General features: G+C 40.5%; 1 protein-coding gene across 3 annotated transcripts in view; it reads left to right on the top strand.

The window, feature by feature from the left end:
• Nucleotides 1-23672, top strand: part of MBOAT1 (membrane bound glycerophospholipid O-acyltransferase 1) — a 59470-nt gene extending 35798 nt beyond the window's left edge. For all 3 annotated transcript variants that reach the window (XM_085220119.1, XM_010708475.4, XM_019613803.3), the window contains 9 exons: nucleotides 646-701; nucleotides 3766-3820; nucleotides 6539-6722; nucleotides 8046-8238; nucleotides 13275-13378; nucleotides 16297-16361; nucleotides 18865-18997; nucleotides 19919-20070; nucleotides 21941-23672. In XM_085220119.1, coding sequence (XP_085076245.1) covers nucleotides 646-701; nucleotides 3766-3820; nucleotides 6539-6722; nucleotides 8046-8238; nucleotides 13275-13378; nucleotides 16297-16361; nucleotides 18865-18997; nucleotides 19919-20070; nucleotides 21941-22073 — 1075 coding nt within the window. In that variant the 3' untranslated portion in view covers nucleotides 22074-23672. The remainder of the gene's footprint in view (nucleotides 1-645; nucleotides 702-3765; nucleotides 3821-6538; nucleotides 6723-8045; nucleotides 8239-13274; nucleotides 13379-16296; nucleotides 16362-18864; nucleotides 18998-19918; nucleotides 20071-21940) is intronic.
• Nucleotides 23673-23864: the final 192 nt, after the last annotated feature.

Below are 23864 nucleotides of genomic sequence, written 5' to 3' on the forward strand. Positions count from 1 at the left end.
TTTGGGAGTCTCCAGATCCCACGTGCCAAACACTCCCAGTTGGATGAGCAGGCTGTCCACACAGCAGTCACAAAGCCAAGAAGCAGGAGGGACGTTGTGTCATGCTGACTATTCTGAGCTATTCTGGTATTTGCACTTTATCAATTGGACTATTCACATATGGAAATAAGTATGTGTATCCGCAGAGTGGGCATTTGTTTCAGACAGTGAGGAAACAGATGATTGGAGAGTTAACAGCAAGGAAAGGCAGCGTTATGTTACAGCAATACTGCTGTATTCTGCTGTTGCATCCTATGGGGCTTGAATTTGGTCTTTGCGTGGAAGGAAGCACACTGGACTGCAGAATCTGCTAGTCCTTAATGGCATGACTTCTGAATTACAATTTGCACTGCTGTGGGGTGGGGAGGCATAAAATAAGGCTTTGTGTGTGCTTAGCAATTAAAAATTCCAGTGCAAGTTACTGTGGGATTGTTTTGAACTCAGGCAATTGTCTTATGCCTGAGTTGCTCCTTCAATTTTAATTGGATGTTTTCCACTTGTTGCTAATACAGTTATGCCTTTTAAAGGGATAAAGACATTCAGTAAGAAAGTTGAGAATAATTTGTATTACAAGATGTGTAACTGCTGTGTCTGTCTTTGTTACAGTCCACTGATGATAATTACACAGAAGATCACAACGCTTGCATGCCAACTACATGATGGTAAGGGAATTTCTTCCCATGAAGACAACATTTTTATTCCCAGTACATTCTGTGGCTGAATAACGGAGAAGATGAATGTAGTTCAGTGAGATGCCCCAAGTGAAGAAGAAAAAATGCTTTGTAGAGAAAAACAAGAGATGTTAAGTTTTAATCAGCTCTCTAGAATCAAACTGTCCTATCAGTAATGAAGACAACCATTTTTCCTTGTGTAATCTCTGCTTCTTTGGCATTAAGTTTGGATTTTATTTTGTATCTGCTTTTACTGTTTAAACGCTATAATGCATCTCTGTTAAGCTTTCTGAAGTAATTCTTGATTCTCACAAATCAAGAGCTGTATTTGATCTTTAGCTTCGTCCATTAAAAATCAATGTAGAAAGCTTATGCTGTCAATAGTACTGACAGCATAAATGATATCAATAGGGAAAATGGCTTTAAAGAGATTTAAGTTAGATGCTAGGAAGAAATTTTTTATTCAGAGAGTGGTGAGGTGCTGCAACAGGTTGCCCAGAGAGGTTATGGATTTCCCATCTCTGGAGGCATTCAAGGCTAGATTGAATGGAGCCCCAGGCAGCCTGATCCAGTGGTTGGCAACCCTGCTCATGGCAGGAGGATTTGAATTAGATGATCTTTAAGATCCCCAATCTGAGCCATTCTGTGACATATTTAATGAGTTGTGGGAGGTGGAATTCAATTGATTTTTCTGTGGGAAAAGCAGAGTTGCAAGTAAAATAGTGTTGTTTTCATTCTTACTCTGTGCTGTGATAGCAAAGACTAGAAATGCTAATTGTCATCAATACTATTATTGCTTACATCTGTTGATGTTGCACTATGAACTTCCAATTCCTGAGGCCCACTGTTTTATAAGCTACGGTTGCCTAAGCTCTAGAACTGCTGTGATCTAGATTTAGGTGGTGGCCTCTACAGACTGCAGGATCTGGCATTTGCAAGCCAAGTTTATGTTGAATGGGTCTGTCTGTGCCGTGATTTCACCCTGATAGGCAACTGAAATCCACCACACTGCTCCCTCACTCCCTGTTCTTAGAGGAAGAGAGGGAGAAAATCCAATGAGGAAGGGCTCCAGGTTGAAATAAGGATGAGGAGATCACTCATCGGGTACCATTGCAAGCAGAGCAGAATAGGAGACTAATTTTTTGCCTACTACTAACAGATTAGGGCAGTAAAACTAAAAGCAAATAAAAACATTTTCCTTCCATTCACTTTCTTGTATTTCCTGTCCCCAAGCAGTGGAAGGGAACAGGGAACAGGGGATGCGGTCAGTTCATAATGCTTCGTATCTGCTACTCCTTCATGGCTGCTCTCTGCCCCTGCTCCATGCGAGGTCCCTCCCACAGGATGCCATCCTTCTCAAACTGCTCTTTCACAGGCTTCTCACAGGCTGCAGCTCTCCAAGCACTGCTCCAACATGGCTCTGTACCACAGGGCCAACCCTTCAGGAGTGCACTGCTGCAGCACAGGTCCCCACAGGTGGCAGCTCTCCCAGTTCCTCCTGTTCCACCACAGGCTCCTCTCTGAAGGTTGCAGCTCTGGTCCAAAGTCTGATCTTGCAGCTGAAGCTGGCTTTGATCTGACATGGGGTAGCGCTGGGCTCTGCTCAAGGGGCCAACCTCACAGCCCCCAAAACTTTGCTGTGTAAAGCTAATACAATCTATTACTTCTAGCTGGTTATAGCAAGCACAGCTTGAAGGTCTGCATGGGCTAATTGACTTTGTTGTTAACTTTCATGTTGCCAGGGCTTCTCTTCTCCTGTTATTTGAACCAGTCAGCTCAGATATCGCTGCATACCACAGTGATGTGCAGCCTGTATCTACTAGAATACTAAAGGTAAATTAAAATGGAGAAGGAAAGAGATAGCAGAAAGGGATGGGAGCATCTTAAAGCAAAATTCCTACAGCTTAATGATAATGGAAAAGGCTCATTAAATGACCACACATGGAATGGTTGCTCAAATGGAGACAGCTTGCAGTTCAGACAAATCTAAATTTGTAAAAATTTGATGCAGCTGCCCTTAAATGGAAATGGACAAAATAACCAGCTCCTGAAGTAACTAAGCACTTAATTGTTTCCCTGGAGTTTACACCCTCTCAGTATTGAGGAAATGAAGTAGCGAAGAAAGAAGGGATCTGAGCATCTTATCAGCAGTCTTTTTAGGTAATCGGTCTTAAATGTGCACATCAATAATTATGGCCAGTACACTGAGGACTGTAATGATAAGTGATACAAAGCCCCTGATTTAGTGATGATGTATGTGTGTATGCTCAGCATCAAGTGCTGTGACTCATCCCATGGTGAGTTCTGCTGAAGCTGGCAGGATTTCTCACAGTAAGCACAGCTAAGGCTTCAGAGTGAAGGTTATTAAGATACTTGCTGCTGTAAGCAACATCTGTTTACATGCTGGCCATTATACAAGATTTTCCTATAGGTTTCTTGGGACCTGAGTCTGTTCTCTGCCTCTGGCCCCAAAGCTCTAATGAACTCAATGGTAGTTCACTCTTCCAGTCTGGGCCTTATACAATTCCAGGTTGTTAACAATCTGTGAGTTTCAGCTTGCTCCAGCAGCAGGCAGCCAGGCTGCTAGTTCACACTCATGAAGCTTCTGTTTCTTGAGAGCCCGTTTCTCTTCCACTGCCTGATCCTCCTGCTGTGAAATGCTCCATTTCTCACCAAGGAGACAGCAGGAGGCTGGAGCCTAAATGAGCAGGCAGCTTCTGGGAACAGAGGTTTTTCCCGCACAGGACCGTTAGCAGAGGCTGCTGGGGGTTGTTGCCAGTTGGTGGCATTGCGAGTTGCATTGTCTGTGTGGAAATACTGTGACTGCAATCCTGGAAGTGTATCTAGGGTGAAAAAGGGGGCATGAGATAAGGAACAGGATAAAGGGAATATGAATATACTTGACCTAAAAGTTGGGAATTGAGCTATATATTACAACTGCTCGTGACAAAGAAATCTTGAAGCTTCTGGCTTTAGGAACTTCCTGCCCATGAGATACAAACATAAGGCTTTGGAGATGGCTTTCAGAAAGATCTAATGTGACTTTTCTTCCTAGGAATAGGGCGACAAGCTGAGGAACTTACTGCTGAGCAGAATCGACTTGCTGTGAAGTAAGAATTCAACTCCTGCTTTGATGTGTGTTAATTTCATCTGAAGAAATTTAGGATTTGGGTTTTTTCTTTTTTTTTTTCAGTGTCAATAGTAGTTGGTGGTCCAGCCATGAAAATGTTACCTTCTTCTTCCTAGTCCATAAAAAGACAAAGAGCTTCGTGCTTTTTCTATTTGCTTGAGGAATTTTGTTTTTGTAATAGTACTGTTGCTACCCTCCTAATATGAACACAGCTTCTCTGCTGTATTCCTCATTTCTTCAGCCTAGAACTTGAACCTTTATCACCCTGTGCTTGTCTCTAAAGCACTTGAGTACTTGGCATCATCTCACTGACTTAAATGTATCCTCCAAGTACAACAGAAGTGGCTTTTGTTGATTCAAACCCTTAACATTCAAACTAAGGTTGTATTGTGTAGGCTTTTTGCCTGTTGTCTTCGTTTTATCTCTGATACACTATTTTTCAACAACAGAATACTCCTCCTCTGTTGGCAAACTACATACTAAAAATCCATTTTGACTTAACTCTGACACTCTAAGTACTGCTTTCCTTCACCATAATTCTCAGGCACTGAAATTTTATTTTCTCCTGTCTCCCTCCACAGCATTAATGCTCCTAGTCCTTCAAGTTATGGGACTTGCCTTCTCATTTTTTACAGGGAGACAGCATGTTGATCATGTGCTCAAACAGCTTTTTTTTCTGTCTCGTCCCTTAACACAGATGCAGGATACAGTGAATTATTATTATTTTTTTTTTTTGGGAAAATTAGCATCATTATATGCTATTACTTTTCACCTTTTCACCTTGAAGTATATGTTGAGGGCCAAGGAAATTATTTCTATGACAGAAAATAGAGCTCTCAAAAAATCTGCCTATGAATTTCTAAAACTAAGAGAGTACTTTCTTGAGAAGCAAGTATCTTGTAGGGAGATTTATATAACTTTTGCTGTGGCCCATAGCTTTTTGCCTATTTTTAAAGCTCACAGCATATTCTTCAGCTGCACTGGGTCCTTGTGACCGTATGATTAATTCCAGTCAAATTCTCACCAAACAGGCTTTTTTTTTTTCCTTGTACAGTAGAGGAGCTCATAATGTAGGCGAGGATGTCAATAACTCAAGTGTCAGTGGCAGAGAAACCATAATTGAGGAGTTTTAAATCCCCTTTGGTAATACAGCCTTTTGTCTTCCCTCTGTTTTTGGTCTGTTCTTGTTTCTCACTCATCCTCTGTACATTCCTTTACGCATTGCTCATGTCTCCCCACCCACCTCCGTGCTCAACCTAAGCTGAAACTAATGACTTTATTTTTAATCTTATTTTTATCTTTACTCTCAGAAACCCGAATCAATGTTCTTATTTTGCGTAACAGAAAAGATGAGCCTTAGCCCAAATAGTTCTCTGCATCTTTCTGTGAAATTATTTCAGCAGGGAATGTATCATTCAGACACTAGCATCTACAATAACCCACAGAATGAATGCAGAAAATCCTGGCTAAGCTAACTGTTTATTCAAACTAATTCCACTTCAGAATAAAAGTACGCAAGAGCAAATGCTTAACTGTTGCTTAGTTTTTCTGCTAGAAATTTATGTTTAAATCAGAAAGAATTTTAAGTAGGTTTTTGCTTATGCATGCTCATCTGTATCTTGGACAGGAGAGTCCTGAAATACTGTGCTCTGGATTCTCTTTTAATGTGGGAGCTATTAGCACATTAATGGAGAACACTGTGTATCTCAGTACAGAATTTAAGGCTTCATGTTTTCTGCCACATAAATAAAGGTAGCTCAATACTTTAGAAACTGCACTAGAGGCCTGCACATCTTTCTTTTCAATCCCACTGATCTGTTGCAATGACAGTGAATCTTTTTCGTTTTACATCTAATGCTAAAACCTCCAAAGGAACTTACGAGTTATGCCCTGCAAAATGGAAATAGCAAACAAGATGAACCTTCTCTGACTTTTTTTTCTTCAGATGTCTTTTGATTTAAATGTTTTCACTCTACTTCCTTTTCCTGTTTGTGTTGCAATACAAGCAATTACTTCCTTTATTTGCACAGAAGGACAGAGAGCCTCTTCATTCTGTTCCTGTATGTCTCACATCATGCTTCCCGTTTTTTTGGAGGGTCAGACTGTGCAGGCAGCTGCTTTCAGAAGGGTGGTGGAGAGCTCCTGTCTGTTGTTTCTTAAAAGCTCCCTGCCCTATAGTTTGCATAACAACACAAAGTGTTGCGTTGCACAGCTTGGTGGGACTGACATTACTTAGCTGGTGGTCTTCTATCCCTTACTGACCCATGACTTACTGGGCACATGTCTGGAACAGCACCAGCTTCTCACTGTTGTTGCTGCTGGCCTGATCAGAGCATACAAGTCAGTGTGTTAGAGTGAATACTTAAGCTAAAGGTTTCTCATAATAAAACTGTAGCTTTTCAGATTGGTAGCATTTGTTCACCTGAGGGTTTGTGCATTTCCACAATACTCATTACCCTTGTTCTAACTACCGTCTGCCAGACAGCGCTGGAATATAAGAAAAGCTGTGCTTCATCTTTAAAAAACAAAACAAAACAAAACAAAACACTTTTTTTTTTTTTTAAGATAAAATTAGCTTTCAGCTATTGGAGAGTCGTAGAAGAGGGCTGAGGTGGACAGTACAACTCAAAATGTTCATTTAAACATTTGCTATGTTTTAATCTTGCTTTCTTTTTTTGTGCGTGGATGATTTTTACAGGACAAGACCTTCTTTACTGGAGTATTTAAGCTATCTCCTCAATTTTATGAGCATCATAGCTGGACCTTGCAGCAATTACAAGGATTATATAGCTTTCATTGAAGGGAGGCATGTGCACATGAAACTATTAGAAGTGAACTGGAAGCAGAAGGGTTATGACAGACTTCCTGATCCTTCTCCAACTGTAAGTTTTAAAATGACAAAGATTGATTGCAAGGGAGAAGAGAGGATTCTCATAATTAAAAACAAAGAGGAAAAAAACATTTTGAGTTAACTTTCCAGTAAATGTTACAATGTGTTTTTGTTTTTTTTTTTTCCTGTAAAGCATCTGATGTTTTCATCGTAGGGTCAGGGGTGAAGGGGCTGTATCTTCCATTGAATTCCCCAAATATATTTGGCTTGCAGAACGGGTCATTGGTCAGTGGTGTCCTTTGTGCAGCAGTGGGAATTCTCCGCAGGTTCTAATAGCTGTGAATTGCAGTTCAGCTCCAGACAGATGAGGAAAACAGCACACGTATCAGAAGGTGAAGTCAAATCCTGCTTGTAATGCAGGATATGTTAGGAGTAAAGAAGTCATGGCTAATTAGAAACTGTAGTACGTCCAGATGTTTTGCAAGACTATAGTAATGTTACTTCAGATTTGCACTAGTCTTACTGATATCAGAATAAGGCCCTCACTGTGTTACCTTCAAGTTTGCAGAGATTATTAAAATTCGCATTGTAACCATTTTAAAATAAATACACATTAATTTATTAATGCACAGTGGGAAATTTTTATATTTTCCAAAGTGCATTATTTTTACTCAGTTTTTACATGGCACCCAAATGCCTCATTTACCTTTTTTATTGTGCCCATATCAAGCAGTGTTTGCTCTTGATGCCTAAATGAAGTTGAGCTTCTAACTACTGAAATGATGCAATTATTTTAGTATATAAAAAGCTAAAGAGTAGCCATAGAAAGCAGCATGGTGTAGCAGATACCCTGTGTCATGGGAAAGTATGCTGCTGTACGAGATGTATGCTTTTTTGACAAGTGATTTTAGCAAGACATCTGGATGGCAGCTGGACAGTAAGGCCTGCCATTGTACTGAATACTAATGCTTTTGGCTTCTAGGAGGAATCCAGTCTTTCATTCCGAAACATGACAGTGCATATAGTAAAGCTTTTTCCTTTTTATTTTGGTTTCTTTTATTGTTAGTTTCTTTCCTCATTTTAAAACCTCCACTGACTGATGCCTCCGATGAAGTTCACAGCCAATTTTCACTTGTCTGTACCTGTCTCTAGTTAGTTCAGTAAATCGTGTCAGACATAAGCTTGGACTGTGTCTTTTTTTGGTCACATCTTCTAAATTAATTATTGTCATTGTTGTCACTGCTAATTTTATTGGTTCTCAAATAATGTTATTTTTGTATGTCATGAGCACTGCCTTTATTTGTCATGAGCACTGCTTTTTTCTTCCCTCAAGCAAATGCTTCTCATTAACATTTCACTGTCCTTTATTTTTTAGGGAGCGGTGATGTACAAGCTGTGTATCACACTGATATCTCTTGTTTTATTCTTGACACTTACCAAGAACTTTCCTATGGCATATATTATTGATAATGAATTTCTTGATAAAACACCCTTCTTAACAAGGCTTGGTTACCTATATGTTGTGACACAATCTGCAAAACCAAAGTATTACTTTGCATGGACGTTAGGTAAGTTTGGCTATATCACTTATTTTTGTAACAAATCATTTCATAAGTGGGAAGGAGGGTGAAAAGGTCTGATACGGTGAGAAAGCAATGAAATGAAATGTTCTGTAGACCTGTAGTTCACACAGGAGATGTACACACGTTCCTGCTGGCAATGGTTCCAACTGAAGTGAGGAGATGTGCATAAAATCTCTTCCAATTTGTCTGACATCCTCTGCCTCTGGAAACTATTCTATTTTTCAGCTTCTCACCAGTAAAGTCAATATAACAATTTTCTCTTCAAGTTTTGTAATTGCACTAAAGAAATTTTTACACATATTCATAGGAAAAAAAAAGAAAAGATTGCCTCTTTAAACCTCGATTTTGACACTTATGTCATGGGGTCAGGAGGCTAAAATTAGTCATGCTCAGGCTTACAGATATGTTACAATGTAAACAGACCTCTCTTTTGTTATGGGACTTCTGCCTGTGCATCTGTATTAGAAAGCTGTGGTTCCTGGGGGGAACTGCAGATAGGCTTTGCCTGCAGGGCACTGTGTGGTGCTAACCTTGAGCAGTTGAGAAAGGAACAAAGAACCGTGGGGCAGGTGGAGAATGATGAAGGCAACAGGAAGGACCCAAGAGCTTCTGCAAGGAAAATGAAAAGAAGAGAGTTCATTATTGAGAGATGCAAATCGCTTTGGCTTCAGTATTAGAATCCAGCTAGCTCGGTGCTCAAAATAATCTTTTTCTATTTTATCTTCTTCCTTTTAGAAGTCACCTTTCCTGTCTGTGTATGAAAATACGAATCCTTCTTGTCTAGGCTGAAAATTGTGAGACTGAAATTTTTGCTGATATTGCAAGACTTTGTGTGTAGATAGATTCTGCAGAGACACACGTAGTTGAATCTGAGAATATCATTGAGATAGCATGGAAAGAACTAGGGAAATTCACTGTGATGCTGAAAATAAAATTGACAGATCCAGAAAAAAACACTGAAGATTAGCATCTCTGGGGCAGGAAATGCTATGAGATAAAGAATTGTTTGCTGAACAACTCTTTTTTAGAGGTACTCAAATTGTCACCTAAAAGTTTTCCAACGTCATATTTAACTATCAGGTCATTATCAAAGAGATTAACTGAGTTAGGACATGGGTGAGCCTTAGAGGCTGCAGAAACATCTTGCAGTGGAGGGGTTTTGGGAAAAGCATGCATTGCATGCTGATGGGTGAGGTCTCTGTTATTCACATTACAAATTCAGGCAACAAAACAGCAGACATTTTATCCTTTCACTGTTTAGCTTTCTGTGGCATGGCATAAGGCATTCTGAAAGTGCTTGCTGAAACTGCTGATAAGCACTTCCTACTTTTAGAAGGGGACAGTTATACTATTGTGTGAGAACTGCAATGATGAGTTCCTCCAGATTGATGAAAAGTCAGATGCAAGATAGAAAATTCAGTTTCTCCCTGTGCTAGCAATAATCATGTGAATGTAGCTACAAACTTAACTCAGAGCCGCTGTTGAAAGCAATTTGGAATTGAGTGCCTACCTCCAAGGGTTTGTGTGGAGCAAAACCAATATACTAGAGCTGTTGAAATCAGCAGGGAAACCTCTGTTGAACTTCATGGAGATTGGGTTTTCACAAGTAACTGGAAGGCTGGACAGCTAAGATACTTCTTTGCTTAAACCATGCTTTTCTATAGGATGTTAGCACGTGAAACAAGAGTCTTGGATATCTGTGGTGTGGCTGTGCCCCTGGATTTCTGATTTCTTGCATTTGGCAAAAAAGCATTAAGTGTCCCTACTACCCATCGAGCGAGGAGGAACAAACCTCCTCTGGCAGTGACAGTCTATTAGCAGGTGGAATCCTATAAGTCTTTTCACTGGTCTCATAGCAAGATGCTGGCAGGCCATACAGTAAATATAATTTCCAACAAGCTTGTTTTGTGTTTGTTTTTTTAAACAGGGAAAGATATAAAAGTTGGAAGACTTTCTTTCCAACAATAAAATCTAGCCTTTTTAGTAAATTGGAAAGTCAATGGAAAGTGTCCAGTTAGACAATGTTGCTTATTTATTTTTCTATTTACTTATTTATTTCCATTGTTGTTTTTAATTAAGTTCTCTCCCTGGTTTTTCACTTTGGAGCTTCTCCAAGAAGTTGTGCCTGTGTTCCTGGCACTTACATGGCAAAATCAGTTTTCACTCTCCAGAAATAAACACTGACCTTTTTAAGCTTGACTTATTGCAAGCTTATATTCTGTAATTGATCTAAAAGGAAAAGCCTTAACTGTATTTTTGCTTTCCTTTTTCTTCCTATATCCCCAGTGGTGGCTGCATCTACACGATAATGAACACCTCCTATTTTTTTGTTAAATTGATAATAGGTTTCTGGTAGGGGTATGTTACAAGCAGGATTTGAGTTCCAGTGATCAAATGGCTCCCAGGCAAGGGCAAATAGTTACCCGGTGCCTTGGGAAACTACAAGAACTTCAGCCTGTGGAGCTGAACTGTGCTTAACTACAACAGCAAGAAGTGCAATAAATGAAAGCCGTACTGTTATCCAAGCTTTTATTTAGACTTATAGTTGTTAATTCTGTGATTTAAGTTACTCAATATTTCATTTGTAGAGATGGTCAGGTACTTTAATGAGACACTAAGCAATGAGTTTGCCTAAGTGAGAATAAAATTCCTAATTAAAAAACCATGTTGTAACTCTCACTGAAATGGTGAACACGTCTTGTAGACAGTACAGTTTTTCTGAGTTCTGGGAAGTGCTGGGACTTCCAGACATTTTTTTAGGGAAAATATTAACTCAGGGTGCAAGTGGAACTAAACTTGGTGAGGGATGTGTAAAATAGCAAGGAATTCTACAGGTACCTTAAGAGGGTAAATTTAGGTTAGATATAAGGAAAAAATCTTATATAGTGAGGGTGGTGAGGCACTGGAACAGATTACATATGTTGTGGTTGATACCCTGTCCCTGGAGACTTTCAAGTTGAGGATGGATAAGGCCCTGGGCAGCCTGGTCTAGTTGTGGTGTCCCTGTTCACTGCAGGGGATTTGGACTAGATGACCTTCAAAGGTCCCTTCCAACTCTAAGAATTCTATAATTCTATGATTCTACCTTGGTCAGAAGAGACAGTCAAAGGAGAGCGTACCCCCTCTGACATATAAGAAGGGAAAACTGGCTTCAACAGAAACGGAAGAGATTGAGGTAATTCACAAGCTCTTTGCTTCAGTCTTCACTGGGATTCAAGTTTCCCACACCTCTCATATTCCTGAACCTCTATGTGGGGATCATGGGAGCAAAATTCCTCCCACTGTAAGAGAAGAGCAAGTCACCCCCTCATGAGGCTGAATGTCTACAAGCCTGTGGGGCCAAATGACATTCTTCCTAGGGTCCTGCAGGGACTGGCTGATGCAGTAGCCAAGCCGTTCTCCATCATATTTGAAATTTTTTGTCTGTCAAGTGAAGTCCCTAGTAACTGGAAAAAAGGAAACATCACTCCCATTTTTTAAAAAGTGAGAAAGGAAACCCAGGAAACTACAGGTTGATGAACTTCCTCTCGTCTGTGCCTGGGAAAATCATGTAACAGATCCTTCTGGAAGCTATGTTAAGCCACATGCAAGATGAAGAGGTGACACGAGGCAGCCAGCACAGCTTCACCAACGGTAGATAGTGCCTGACCAATCTGGTGGCCTTCTGTGATAAAGTGACAGCATTGGTGGACAAAAGAATGGCAACTGATTTTGTCTGCCTGAGTTGCGCAAGGTCTCTGACATGGTCCCACACCACATCTTTATCTCTTAAGAGGAGAAATATGGATTTGAAGGCTTGTCTATTCAAGGGAAAAGTATTTGTTTGGATGGTTACAGCCAGAGGGCTGTTGTCAATGGCTCAGTGTTTGGAATTGTTTAGCTTGGAAAAGAAAACACTCTGGGGAGACCTCATAGCGGCCTTCCAGTACTTAAATAAGGCTTATAAGCAGAAGGGAAAACAACTTTTTACATGGATAAATAGTGATAGGACAAGGAAGAAGAAATCATAGAATCACTAAGGTTGGAAAAGACCTCCAAGATCATCTTGTCCATTCATCCACCTATCAACAGTATTTTCTTACTAACCATGTCTTGAAGATCTTGAACACCTCCAGGGACAGTGACTCAATCACCTCCCTGAACAGCCCTTTCCAGTGCCTGACCACTCTTTCTGAGAAGAAATTTTTCCTGATATCCTACCTGAACCTCCCCTGGTGCTACTTGAGGGCATTTCCTCTAGTCCTTTCACTAGTTACATGGGGGAAGAGGTCAACTGCCAGCTCGCCACAGTAACCTCCTTTCAGGCAGCTGTAGGACAATAAGGTCTCCCTTGAGTCTCTTCCAGACTAAATTCCAGTTCTGTCAGTCACTTCTTATAAGACTTGTATTCCAGTCCCCTCACCAGCTTCGTTGCCCTTCTCTGGACATGCTCTAGAGCCTCAATGTTATTTTTGGAACGAGAGGCTCCAAACTGAGCAGTACTCAAGGTGCAGTCTCACCAGCGTTGAGTACAGCGGGATGATCGCCTCCTTGCTCCTGCTGGCAACAATATTACTGATACAAACCAGGATGCCATCAGCTTTCTTGGCCACCTTGGCATGCTAATGGTTAACGTTCAGCCAAGCTTTGACCAACACAATTTCTTCTACACCACTTCCAGCCATTCTGCCCCAAGCCTGTAGCATTGCCTGGGGTTGTTGTAGCTGAAGTATAGGATCTGACATTTGGCCTTGCTGAACCTCATCCCACTGGCCTCAGTCCAACTATCCAACCTGTCCAGATCCCTGAGAAGGGCCTTCCTACCCTCCGGCAGATTGACAGTTCCTTCTGACTTAGTGTCAGTTTACTGAGGGTGTACTCAATCTCCTTGTCCAGGTCATCCCTCTGCCAAGACAAACTTGTTTTTGAAAGAGAAGATACCAAGTCCTACAAAGATGGCTTGAATGTTTAGTGCCATATGCAGCTGCAAGAAAACACTTCTCCAGCAGTCTGATTTGACCCGTTTTGCTTTTGTATTGCAGCAGATGCAGTCAACAATGCAGCTGGGTATGGATTCAGTGGAGTTGATGAAAGAGGTGCTTTTCGTTGGGACCTGTTGTCCAACTTAAATATCTGGAACATTGAGGTGAGTTAAATGAGTAGCCACATTGGCATGACTACAGATAAATAAGTATGATAGTGGGGAGATTGTTTGTTGGAGTGAAAGTAAATCCATGCCACCAGGCTGCCTATCTTTAATTTGGAGAGGTTTTGTATTTTATCTGTTGGGCAGATAAATAGCATCTGTCACGCAGCCTTTGTAATGCTCTATATCCAGGTTGCAATTGTAAATAGTTTATAGAGGGCTAATAAATGATTAATCAGATGTTTAATAAATGAGCAGTCAATTACTGTAGATTGTGGCTGAGTTCAGTGGGTCAATAAATTGCTTGGAGCTATGATTCTTCACCATCTGCAGTGTATTCCATCCATCTACTTCAAGGAGTCGTCCCCTTTCATAACCCAGTTGAGATGAGTGGTGGTACTGAGAGAGAGGCTGTCATCAGCAGAAAATGCACAAACACATGGAAGAGCTGGGTTCCTGCACGTGGCTGGAGTGCCTCTTCTAAATAGGGACAAGCAGGGGTGGGAGCTGTAACAGATACAGGGAAACCTGTATGGAAACTGTCGAGGCCATGCTGAGCTTAGGTGGCAGCCGATCTGGAGCTCTATCCAGCAAACCATGTGTTTTCTCAAACATATATCGCATGTTTTTCTTGTTACTGCAGCATGCTTTTAATGTCTATTAGTCTTTTGTAAAAAACTTACATTTTTCCTTTGATAAGGAAGTGGCCAGCATCATTATTTATTTACTCTAAAGAATATTCTCTGAATGCCAGGGGGATGTGAAAATGTTCACGTCTGAAACTGTTTTTTTCTAAAAGCTGCTTTTCTTTAGAAATGGGAGGAACTTCTCTCTGTAACTCTGTAGTTATGCTTTTAAAAGGAAAAGCAGATTAAAACAATTTGCTTTATGGCTGAGTGACCTGTGACTAAGCAAATGTGCTGTAATAGCTCTTCTCAAAAATAAAGCAGCTCTTGTAATTCTTAGTTGAAAAATGTTGAAAGATGCCAAAGCTGGAACTATCTTTGTACATTCTCTCTTTCTCAAAATCATTTATCTGTTTCTTTCTTTCTTCATTTTTTTTTATTTTATTTTTTTTTACTGTAATCCTCTGTACACTTCTCTCATTGAGTGGTGCAGAATACGCATCCCATAAATGCTTTATGCTCCTCAATGTTGACAGCACCCTAAGTACCACTCTGAGATCTTGAATCAATATCTAATTTGGCTTGGGGGCAGGAGACAATTCCCAGCTGGATGGGCTAGGGCAATTCATGTTGAAAGGAGGACAGTGAAGTGCAAGCAATGCTCTTCATTTAAGTTAGCAAAGTAAACAGGAACTTTTCTCTACCTGCTCAACGATGCAGGTCCACAGGAGCTGTAGAAGTTTTTTCCTTTACGCAAATAACAGGGCTTGGAGTGGAGAAATTATCTCCAGGATTGTAAAGCAGAGGAGTCACGCTAGCCTCAGAAGCCCTGCCAGGTGTGATGATCTACTGTGTCTTTGCAAATTTCCCGGTTTTATTTGAGAGGGCATCTGAGTCAGCAGGAAATAAAACATCCTCAGTTGGTTTGGACATGTAATGAGAAGAGAGGCTACAGACAGTGTCACTTCACGTAAGCGTTTCTTTGTACGCCAATGGCAGTTCTGGGAGTTATAGTTTAAGTGTGACTGCACAGTACATTTTAAGCAGGAATCACTAAGTTTTTGTGTAAAACTATATGAGGATTGGGAACTTAAGTGGTAAATGTGACTGAGCTGATTTGTAGTAGTCAGTTAAAGACAAGCATGTAACAGGAGTTGTGAGGGCATTAAAATGTGACAAGTGCTTAAACGTGTTGTGGGGAATTTGAAGAAAACCTTGGCAGCATACATATTCTGGCAGCCAGTGATCCTTTTCTTTCTTGCTAGTGTGAAGGGAACTAAAAGGCAGACAAAAGACAGTGTCAGTATTAGTTGGATGAGAAATTATACTTTTCTTGGCTTCTTTTGGTGCAGTAATGCAATTAAAATGTGGCAGTACTGCATTGGGAATTGCTAATCATTTCTAACTTTATCATCAGAGTGTGAAGTGCCAATCTTCAGGATTCTTGTGTGAAAGCACAAATATATCTGAATATTTCCCCTCAGAAACCTTTGTCTTTAGTCCTTCTTTTTAGTGTTCCTTTGACTTCACCTGATAAGACAAAATGATGTGGTTTTACTGAATCACTGGAGACTAGTTATTTATCCCTACTTGATGAGGAGACCCTGGGAGGTTGCTGTCATAAAGCATGGAGCAAGGGGGAGTGGGGTCAGGGAACTACCAGAGATGGGGATTGGCTAGGGTTAGAGGAGCTGATGCTGGACAGGATCCAGCAGTTCCCTCAGATTAGGGGAACTGATGCTGTGGGGAGGTACAAATAGTTCCCCCAGGATCCTGGAGTCCACTCCAGTTTCTCAAGCTGGATAGTAGATTGAAAGCTAGGTTCTAAATTTAGTCTTGTCATTACTCTGTCCACGTTTTTCCAATTTTCCTCCTTCTTCAAATAATAATGCATTTATTTTAGTTTTCATAACACTTTGTTTTAATGACAGTCTAGGGAATTCCACACTGCGTAATGGGTAGCAAAATCTCTCTTCCAGAAATGAAGCTGCTTATGAACTGTAGGGAAGGCCAAACTTTAAAAAGGAGAAAGCTCTTCACATTTCCCATCATTTGAAAAATAATCAAACATATTTAAATTTACAAAACAAAGCAAATGCCAACTGCTAGCAGCAATCAACCTAGTTAATTCCATCCCAAAATATATTATTGTAATGATGGACTGTTGCACAATCCTCATGATAATCAGCTACTAAAAGGAATATTTTTCATGTCTATCATTTCTCTAATCTAAAATGCAAGTATTATTTTACAGGTTTCAATACTAACATTTCACGTGAACTTCTTTCTTAGACTGCAACAAGTTTTAAAATGTACATTGAAAACTGGAATATTCAGACAGCTGCCTGGCTGAAACGGTAAGTGTAGTGGAAGAGTAATTTGCTTGGGTTTACACGTCCTGAAAAAAACTGACAGTGAATCTCCATACATGTATAGTCTTTTGTTCTTTCTTTGTTCCCTCTGCCTGTAACAGTTAGTGGAATGTAGTGGTGTTTGGTGCTATAAAAGAAAGCTGTGAGGTGACCTCATAGTGGCCTTTCAGAATCTAAACAGGAACTACAGGAAAGAAGGAGACAGAGTCTGGAGCAGGGTTTGTGGTGATGGAACAACGGGAATCATAGAAGGGCCTGGGTTGAAAAGAGGACCACAATGATTCCAACCACAGTTGACCACAGTTCCAACCCCCTGCTATGTGCAGGGTCACCAACCACCAGACCAGGCTGCCCAGAGCCACATCCAGCCTGGCCTTGAATGCCTCCAGGGATGGGGCGTCCACAACCTCCTTGGGCAACCTGTTCCAGTGCCTCACCACCCTCTGAGTGAAAAACCTCCTCCTAATATCTAACCTAAACCTCCCCTTAGTTTAGAACCATTCCCCCTTGTCCTATCACTATCCATCCATGTGAACAGTCATTCCCCCTCCTGTTTATACGCTCCTTTCAAACATTGGAAGGCCACAATGAGGTTTCCCCGAAGCCTTCCCTTCTCCAAGCTAAACAATCCCCTCAACCTTTCCTCATAGGAGAGGTGCTCCAGGCCTCTGATCATCTTAGTGCCCTCCTCTGGACCCATTCCAAGAGCTCCACATCCTTCCTTTACTGGGGGCCCCAGGCCTGGACACAGCACTGCAGGTGGGGCCTCACAAGAGCCGAGTAGAGGGAGACGATCACCTCCCTCTCCCTGCTGGCCACCCCTTTTTTAATGAGCCCAGAACTCAGTTGGCCTTCCAGGCTGCAAGCGCACACTGCTGGCTCATGTCCAGCTTCTCGTCCACCAGGACCCCCAAGTCCTTCTCTGCAGGGCTGCTCTCAAGAGGTTCTTCTCCCAGTTTGTATAAATACCTGGGATTGCCCCTGCCCAAGTGCAGCACCCTGTACTTGGCCTTGTTGAACCTCATTAGGTTCTCACAAGCTCAAGGAGGGTAGATTTAAGTTAGGAAATCAGATTAAGGTTATAAGGAAAAAGTCTTTTACAGTGAAGGTGATGAGGCACTGGAACAGGTTACATAATGTTGTGATTGATGCCCCATTCCTGGAGACTTTCAAGGTGAGGCTGGAGGCCCTGGGCAACCTGGTCTAGCTGTGGTGTCCGTGTTCATTGCAGGGAACTTAGACCAGACAGCCTTCAGAGGTTCTTTCCAATTCTAAGGATTCTGTGATTCTATACAGTTTTATTCCTGCAAATGTAAAATGTTCACTTTTTATATATGAGCCACAAATGAACAGTTCAGATCTTCTAAAGCAAAAAGTAAAAGCATTTTGCCGGCATCTTTTAGGCTGCTCTTTGCCTTCATTGTTCTTGCTATACTATATTATGTTTCCCATGCATGTTACTATCAGAATCAAGCTTCTTTGGGTCATTGGGATCCAGTTCAATTAGAACATGGAGAGAAGTCCAAATCTTCAGAGTGTAGTCCAACTTGGAGTTATCACAAGATGCTTGCTACTGAGCCTCTGTTTAGGATATGGAGAAGAAGTTTCTTATTTTAAACCCTGTCTGTTGCTCATGTAAATACTAGCATAAGCCTAGATTTTGTAGCTAGATCTATCTCCTGTTGCTTATTACACTTTTTGGCATGATTAAAGCTCGGAGTATAGTCAGTTAATGTAGTGCCTAAAATGATGGCAAAGATATGTTGTGGTTATCATTACTATTTTTGTTGTTAGATGTTATTTTACTATCTACTAACTTAATTTTACTATCTACAATTTTTCATAATTCAAATGATGTGGTAGGAAATGCATTATTTTGACTATTTTCTTTGAAACACAACATTTCATTTAAAACTCAGGTAGATACACAGACTTGCTAGTGTATCCTTCAACTGGTATCATTCACTTGCATCTTTGAAGTAAGATTTTGGGCTGCTAAAGTTAGCAGGAATCCCCTGCTTTACGATAGCCAAAAGCAGTCCCTGTTGTTCCTAGCATCTCTCAGATGACAATGCCTAAAAAAACTTTTGTTTGCCAGGGAAGGGTGGGCTAATGATGTCTGTTTGTCCTTCTACTTGTTCTTGATTAACCATCAGATTTTTGTAGAGAAGTGTGTAATTCCAGTATAGAGGTGTAATGGTGAATGAGAAATCTTGCCTGCTCTCTTCCATTTTAATTACTTATTGCTATGAGTGCTGGAAGTATTTTTAAAGGTGCTTTTTGGATACTCATTGCATAAAAGCATGCTAACTCTTTCTAGCTAACCTTCCAAATAAATGAAGAGAGAACGGCTCATGTCTTGGTCTGTAACTGAGACAAGATGAGACATGTGAGAAAACAGCGAGATGTTAACAACTGAGAAGGATTTGAAGTACAGTTTCCATTCTTCTGCTGGATTCAGCCACTTGTTTTGTTTTCTTCTTCACAGTGTTTGTTATGACAGAGCTCCTTGGTATCCTACGGCTTTAACATTTGTCCTGTCAGCCCTGTGGCATGGTATCTATCCTGGATATTATTTTACGTTTCTCACTGGAATCCTTATCACACTCGCAGCCAGAGCAGTATGTACCTTTTGTTGTTCTCTTCCAAGGCCCTCAGTAGATGCTCTCCAACTATCAACTGCAGGGACCACCCTGGCACTTTCAAGCAGCTTGTCCCTGCTGTGAGCTCTCTGTCCTGCCTTTGCAGGGGTTGATGTTCAGTGCAACTTTGTTAATGCTAATTACCAAGTATCCCAGCAGTTAGTCAGCACTAATTTTGTGTGTGCTACGATGCTGCCCCTGGCTGTCAGAGAAAGCATTGCATGAGTGTACAGTTAGAAGTTTGGTAGTGCTGCTGCCTAGATGAATGCAATCAAAATAGCTTGGCATTGGTTAAGCTTGAGTCCGTACTTCTGCTCATTTATGTCCTGTGTGTGTGCTGACTTATAATCAGCTCTAAGCGCAGTCTTTCAGAAGACACTGTGATGGGCTGAGCATCAGCCTGTTTGGCTATTAGCCATTTGGACTGTTATCATGTTGATGCAGTGAGCTGGGCTCTGTTTATGGACCTTATCTTGAGTAGAGTCACCAAAGGCCACACAGATTTTGTGAGTCACTGATAATGCATTTATCACTGGTGACCCCTCAAGGCTGAACCAGCCACTTGGGTGGGGCTGGGAAGCACCACTATTGACATGGAGTTTGACTATGGATAGATAATCAGGTCAGTTTGAAAGCTGCATTAAACGAGCAATCAGTATTAGCCCCTATGGCTAGAGCACCTTGCTGAGTGAAGAAAATGGGCAACTCTTTTGTTTACCACAGATTGACTGCAGGATCTTAATATGCCAGTCAATGCAATTCTGCCTGCTTTTCTACTCTCAGTGCTTTCCATGCTAACATTCAGTGGAGAGTGCAATGCATACACTACAGTATATTTTTGTGACTTTGCCTAAGAAATACATTTTTGATATTTTCTGTTTATTTCTCCTGGACTTTCAGATAAGAAACAATTGCAGACATTACTTCCTCTCATCAGTGCCTCTCAAGATGACCTATGACGTTGCCACCTGGGTTGTCACGCAGCTCGCAGTGTGCTATACTGTTGCACCCTTTGTGATGCTGGCTGTTGAGCCCACAATTAAGTTTTACAAGTAAGTTCTCTTCCTGACTACAGCACTCCAAACCAGCATGGGAAGGATATCTGATAATGGAAGAGGTGATTTCTGCACTCTTCTAACTTAAAAAGCTATGAAGGGCAAGGCAGAGCTCTTCTTGCTTACTTCTCAGTCAGATTTCTGTGTTCTCACTTCATCTGACTTTTCACATAATCAGCTTCCTTTTTCAAAGCAATCAGGTCTCAACCACCTTTAGCAGTGGCCAAGGCTGGAGAGGCTAAGAATAATGTGAGTTGGCAGTAGGAAGGGCTCGGTGAGATGAGAACAGGTTTCCAACTGCCAACTGCGTGGAGCAGAAGAGGAGACTGATCAGCGGAGATAAGGAGGGTGCCTGACAGAGCATTACTTCTTTAAAAAATGAGACTAGACTGCATAGCTTTACTTCTCTTTGATTCTACAGTGAAATGTCAGAATTACAGTTTTTGTTAAGAAGAAAGAGGATTCATTCCTCTAGCATAAAAACAAAACTGATAGTCAAGGTAGCGGCTGTCAGTAAGTCTGTTTGAAAGGTTTTAGATTTTGATCTTTTCTATTCCTTTTTCATAAAAAAATTTGATTTCAACGAACAGTTAGAATATAAAAATGACTCAAAATCTTTGCTAGTTTTGCTAAAACACTTTTCCATGCACCATATTTATGTCTACATTTTCTTCTTTCAGGACAAAAGTAGCAAAGAGCAATCAGAACAAAAATGGAGAAAAAAGACTAAAATACTGAACTCATTTATAAATTTTCCATATGCATAAAGTTTGTTCCCTTTGTCTACAAAAAGTCATTCCATGTAGTAAATATTAATGTGAAATTACATTGCTAGCCTTAAAACAACAGAAACAAATATATGTAACTAATTTAGTACTACTATGCCGGTATCCAAAAAAGATACTGGATACCCAGGTTTTGAATGAAGAAAATTATTTTCCACCCTTGTCCTCAGCTGGATCATCACTTTAGTACTTTTTTTTTTTTTTGCCCCAGTGAATTTTAAAGTAATTAACACTTAAATGCAGAATCAAGGTAATTTTAGGCCATTGGACTAGGACATGAATTTTTGGGGCTTTGCATACCCAGCAGTGATAGTAGGCACCTTGTGAGGATATTAATAACTACAGCAAAAAGCATGAGACCATACAAAAATGCATTTCCATTGTTAAGAGTTGAACCGAACTGCTCCCAAAATGGTACCTCTCCAAGCAGCCACAGCCTCGTGTGGTTAAACTGAGTAGTTTTGGTTTCTGTTCAATCTTGTGCATATGAAGTTATTTGAAATAAAAATATTTTATATTTACTGAGATATCAAAGAAAGGTGTCTCTGAGTAGTTGCCTTCAAAAACAAGACCCTCCTGTAGTTGCCAATATCTTACCTTCCTCAGGTAAAAAGTGAATGTTTTGGTTTATTTCAGATCTCAGCATTTGAAATATATATATATTTTTTCCTTTTCCATTCAGTTGATTATTTAATTTTTAACTGGTACAATTTGATGTCCATGAAGGATTTATTTTCAGAACATAGCCCTGCATATTCTAACATTGAAAGAGAGACAGAATGAATGTAGGGTTGAATTATGCGGGCATATCTGAGCTCTCAGACTTTGGATTCTGGAGTTAGCTGATTGATTCCTTGCCTCATTAATATCTATGGCAACACTTTCATTGATGCATAGACTGAGTGAGACTCAGGATTTTATTTTGGTGCTTACTAGGTCACGTTCATGAATTCTGCATTCATCCAGTAGCACTAAATTCTACATGGGCTTCTACCTGGGCTTCCACCTGGGCTTAATGAGGTCACTCAGTTTATGTTACTACCAACAAACATATAATATTCTCTTTCTGTTTTTATTCTCAGGTCTATGTACTTTCACATGCACATTCTGAGCATCTTGGTTTTGCTTTTATTACCAATCAGACCTCAAACCCACTCTGTAAGAAGGCCTCAAAATCAGACCAACCAGAACTCTGTTAAGAGCAAAGACAAATGATATCTCCAAAGGAAATTGCCAACACTGGGAAACAATCTGTCATAATGGAAACAAAGAAGAAGACGGGAGTGACGGGTGTTGAAGTACAAGTGGCATTTATATAGGTTATCTTAAAATCTTACTGGACAGGGCAGAAGAGAGCCTGAAAGACTGCTTTTCAAATGACTCCAGTTAACAGAGATTTACAGGCTATGTTTACAGGCTCATGGGGCATTTTGATTTTTTATTAAGTATTTTTATGAAATGTTTTTATATATTTAAACTTTTTCACACAGGCATTTTTGCCCTTTTACAGAAATATACAAATTATTAATCAGGAATCTGGTGATTAAAGGGACAGGAAGCAGCAATCACAGAGTTTAATCTGCTGCCCGATAGTCTGGTGCTGGGAATGGCTGACAGGAGGGCTTCTTATATACTGGCCGAGTAAAGAGATGGCATGAGGAAAAAACTACAGAAAGGAGGAGCTGAGTGTGCTGGTGCTGCCTTCTGCCTGCTTTCTGGGCAGGGCAAACCCCAGTGTGAGGGATGAAGCTTGATCTTAGTGGCAAGGGTATTTCACATTCCTCCAAGTGGCACCTGGTAGCATGAGGGCATGACAAGTCTGTTGGGAATAGGTGTCTGGAAACACTGTCATCTGCCTAGACCAATGTCTAAAATCAAATCAAAAGAAAAGACTAGCAAAAGAAGGGACGCATCCTGCAGAGCTGGGCTTCTCTAATGATGCAGCTGGTACTCATTGCTACATCAACATTACTTTGCAGTTTCACAGTGATGAAGCACGTCCATTTCAGTACAAAAATAACTGAGAAGCAATGCAAGTTTTGAGTTCCGGAGCTCTCGGTTATGAGTTAAATCTAAAAAGGGTTTATAATGGGTCAGACTGTTCTGCTCAAAAACCTCCTGTCTTGTGGAGGGGTTACTTTCCAGCATGACAACACTAAAGCAAGATCTAAACAGTGATTATCTTAGGAATCATAACTAGTTCAGTACAAAATAAAGGTTTTGTTATTTGATGGGTTATGAGTATCACAAGAGTCACAACCAAGTCCTTGTGTGGTCTCGGAGAGTGACTGAGCCTTTCAGTGCTTGTGAAGTCCCTATCTCACAGAGACATGAGGTTTCATTTGTAAGGGTTTGTTGTGCTTTGGGATAACTAGCTGCAAAGACTTTTTATTATTTTTGTTTGTTTTTATCTGCTTACCCAGGAAAAACAGACTGACAGGACACGTCAAAAGCAAGCATAAACTAACAAAGAAAGAAGCAAACTAAACTTTTCCAGGAATATTTTTCTCAGGATTTTGTAGCAGCAATTCCCTTGTTAAAGTATTGGTACTTTTTGATCATGTAACCAACATGATTGAGAGAAGAATCTGCTGTTTATTGCACTCTCATATTCATGCAAATTGAAATTTTACAGAGTCCTAATGTTTTGGGAGGAAACAAATCAATGAAACCAGAACAAGGTTAAAAAGTGTTTGATTTTCTTTTCTCTGGTGGGGAGATTTTGTCCTGTGATCACCTCATGATTTAGATATTTTATTCGCTAATTTATTTGGAAGGCGAGATGGCATTAAAAGATTGTTCTGAATAAACAAACTGCTTTGTGTCACTGCCTGGCATTATCAATGGAAGTCAAATGTGAAAATGGGTGAATGAGTCTGCACCTTTTGAACTCTGCATGTCTGCTGGATTGAATAGGCAGATGTGTTTTAGGTCATGCTCCTGTTGAAACGGCGACAAGAAACCCCCCATGTATTTCTGTGGAAGCAGAACCTGTCCCTAACTTGG

This window comes from Meleagris gallopavo, chromosome 3, assembly GCF_905368555.1.
Source record: "Meleagris gallopavo chromosome 3, MGAL_WU_HG_1.1, whole genome shotgun sequence".
Taxonomy (NCBI): domain Eukaryota; kingdom Metazoa; phylum Chordata; class Aves; order Galliformes; family Phasianidae; genus Meleagris; species Meleagris gallopavo.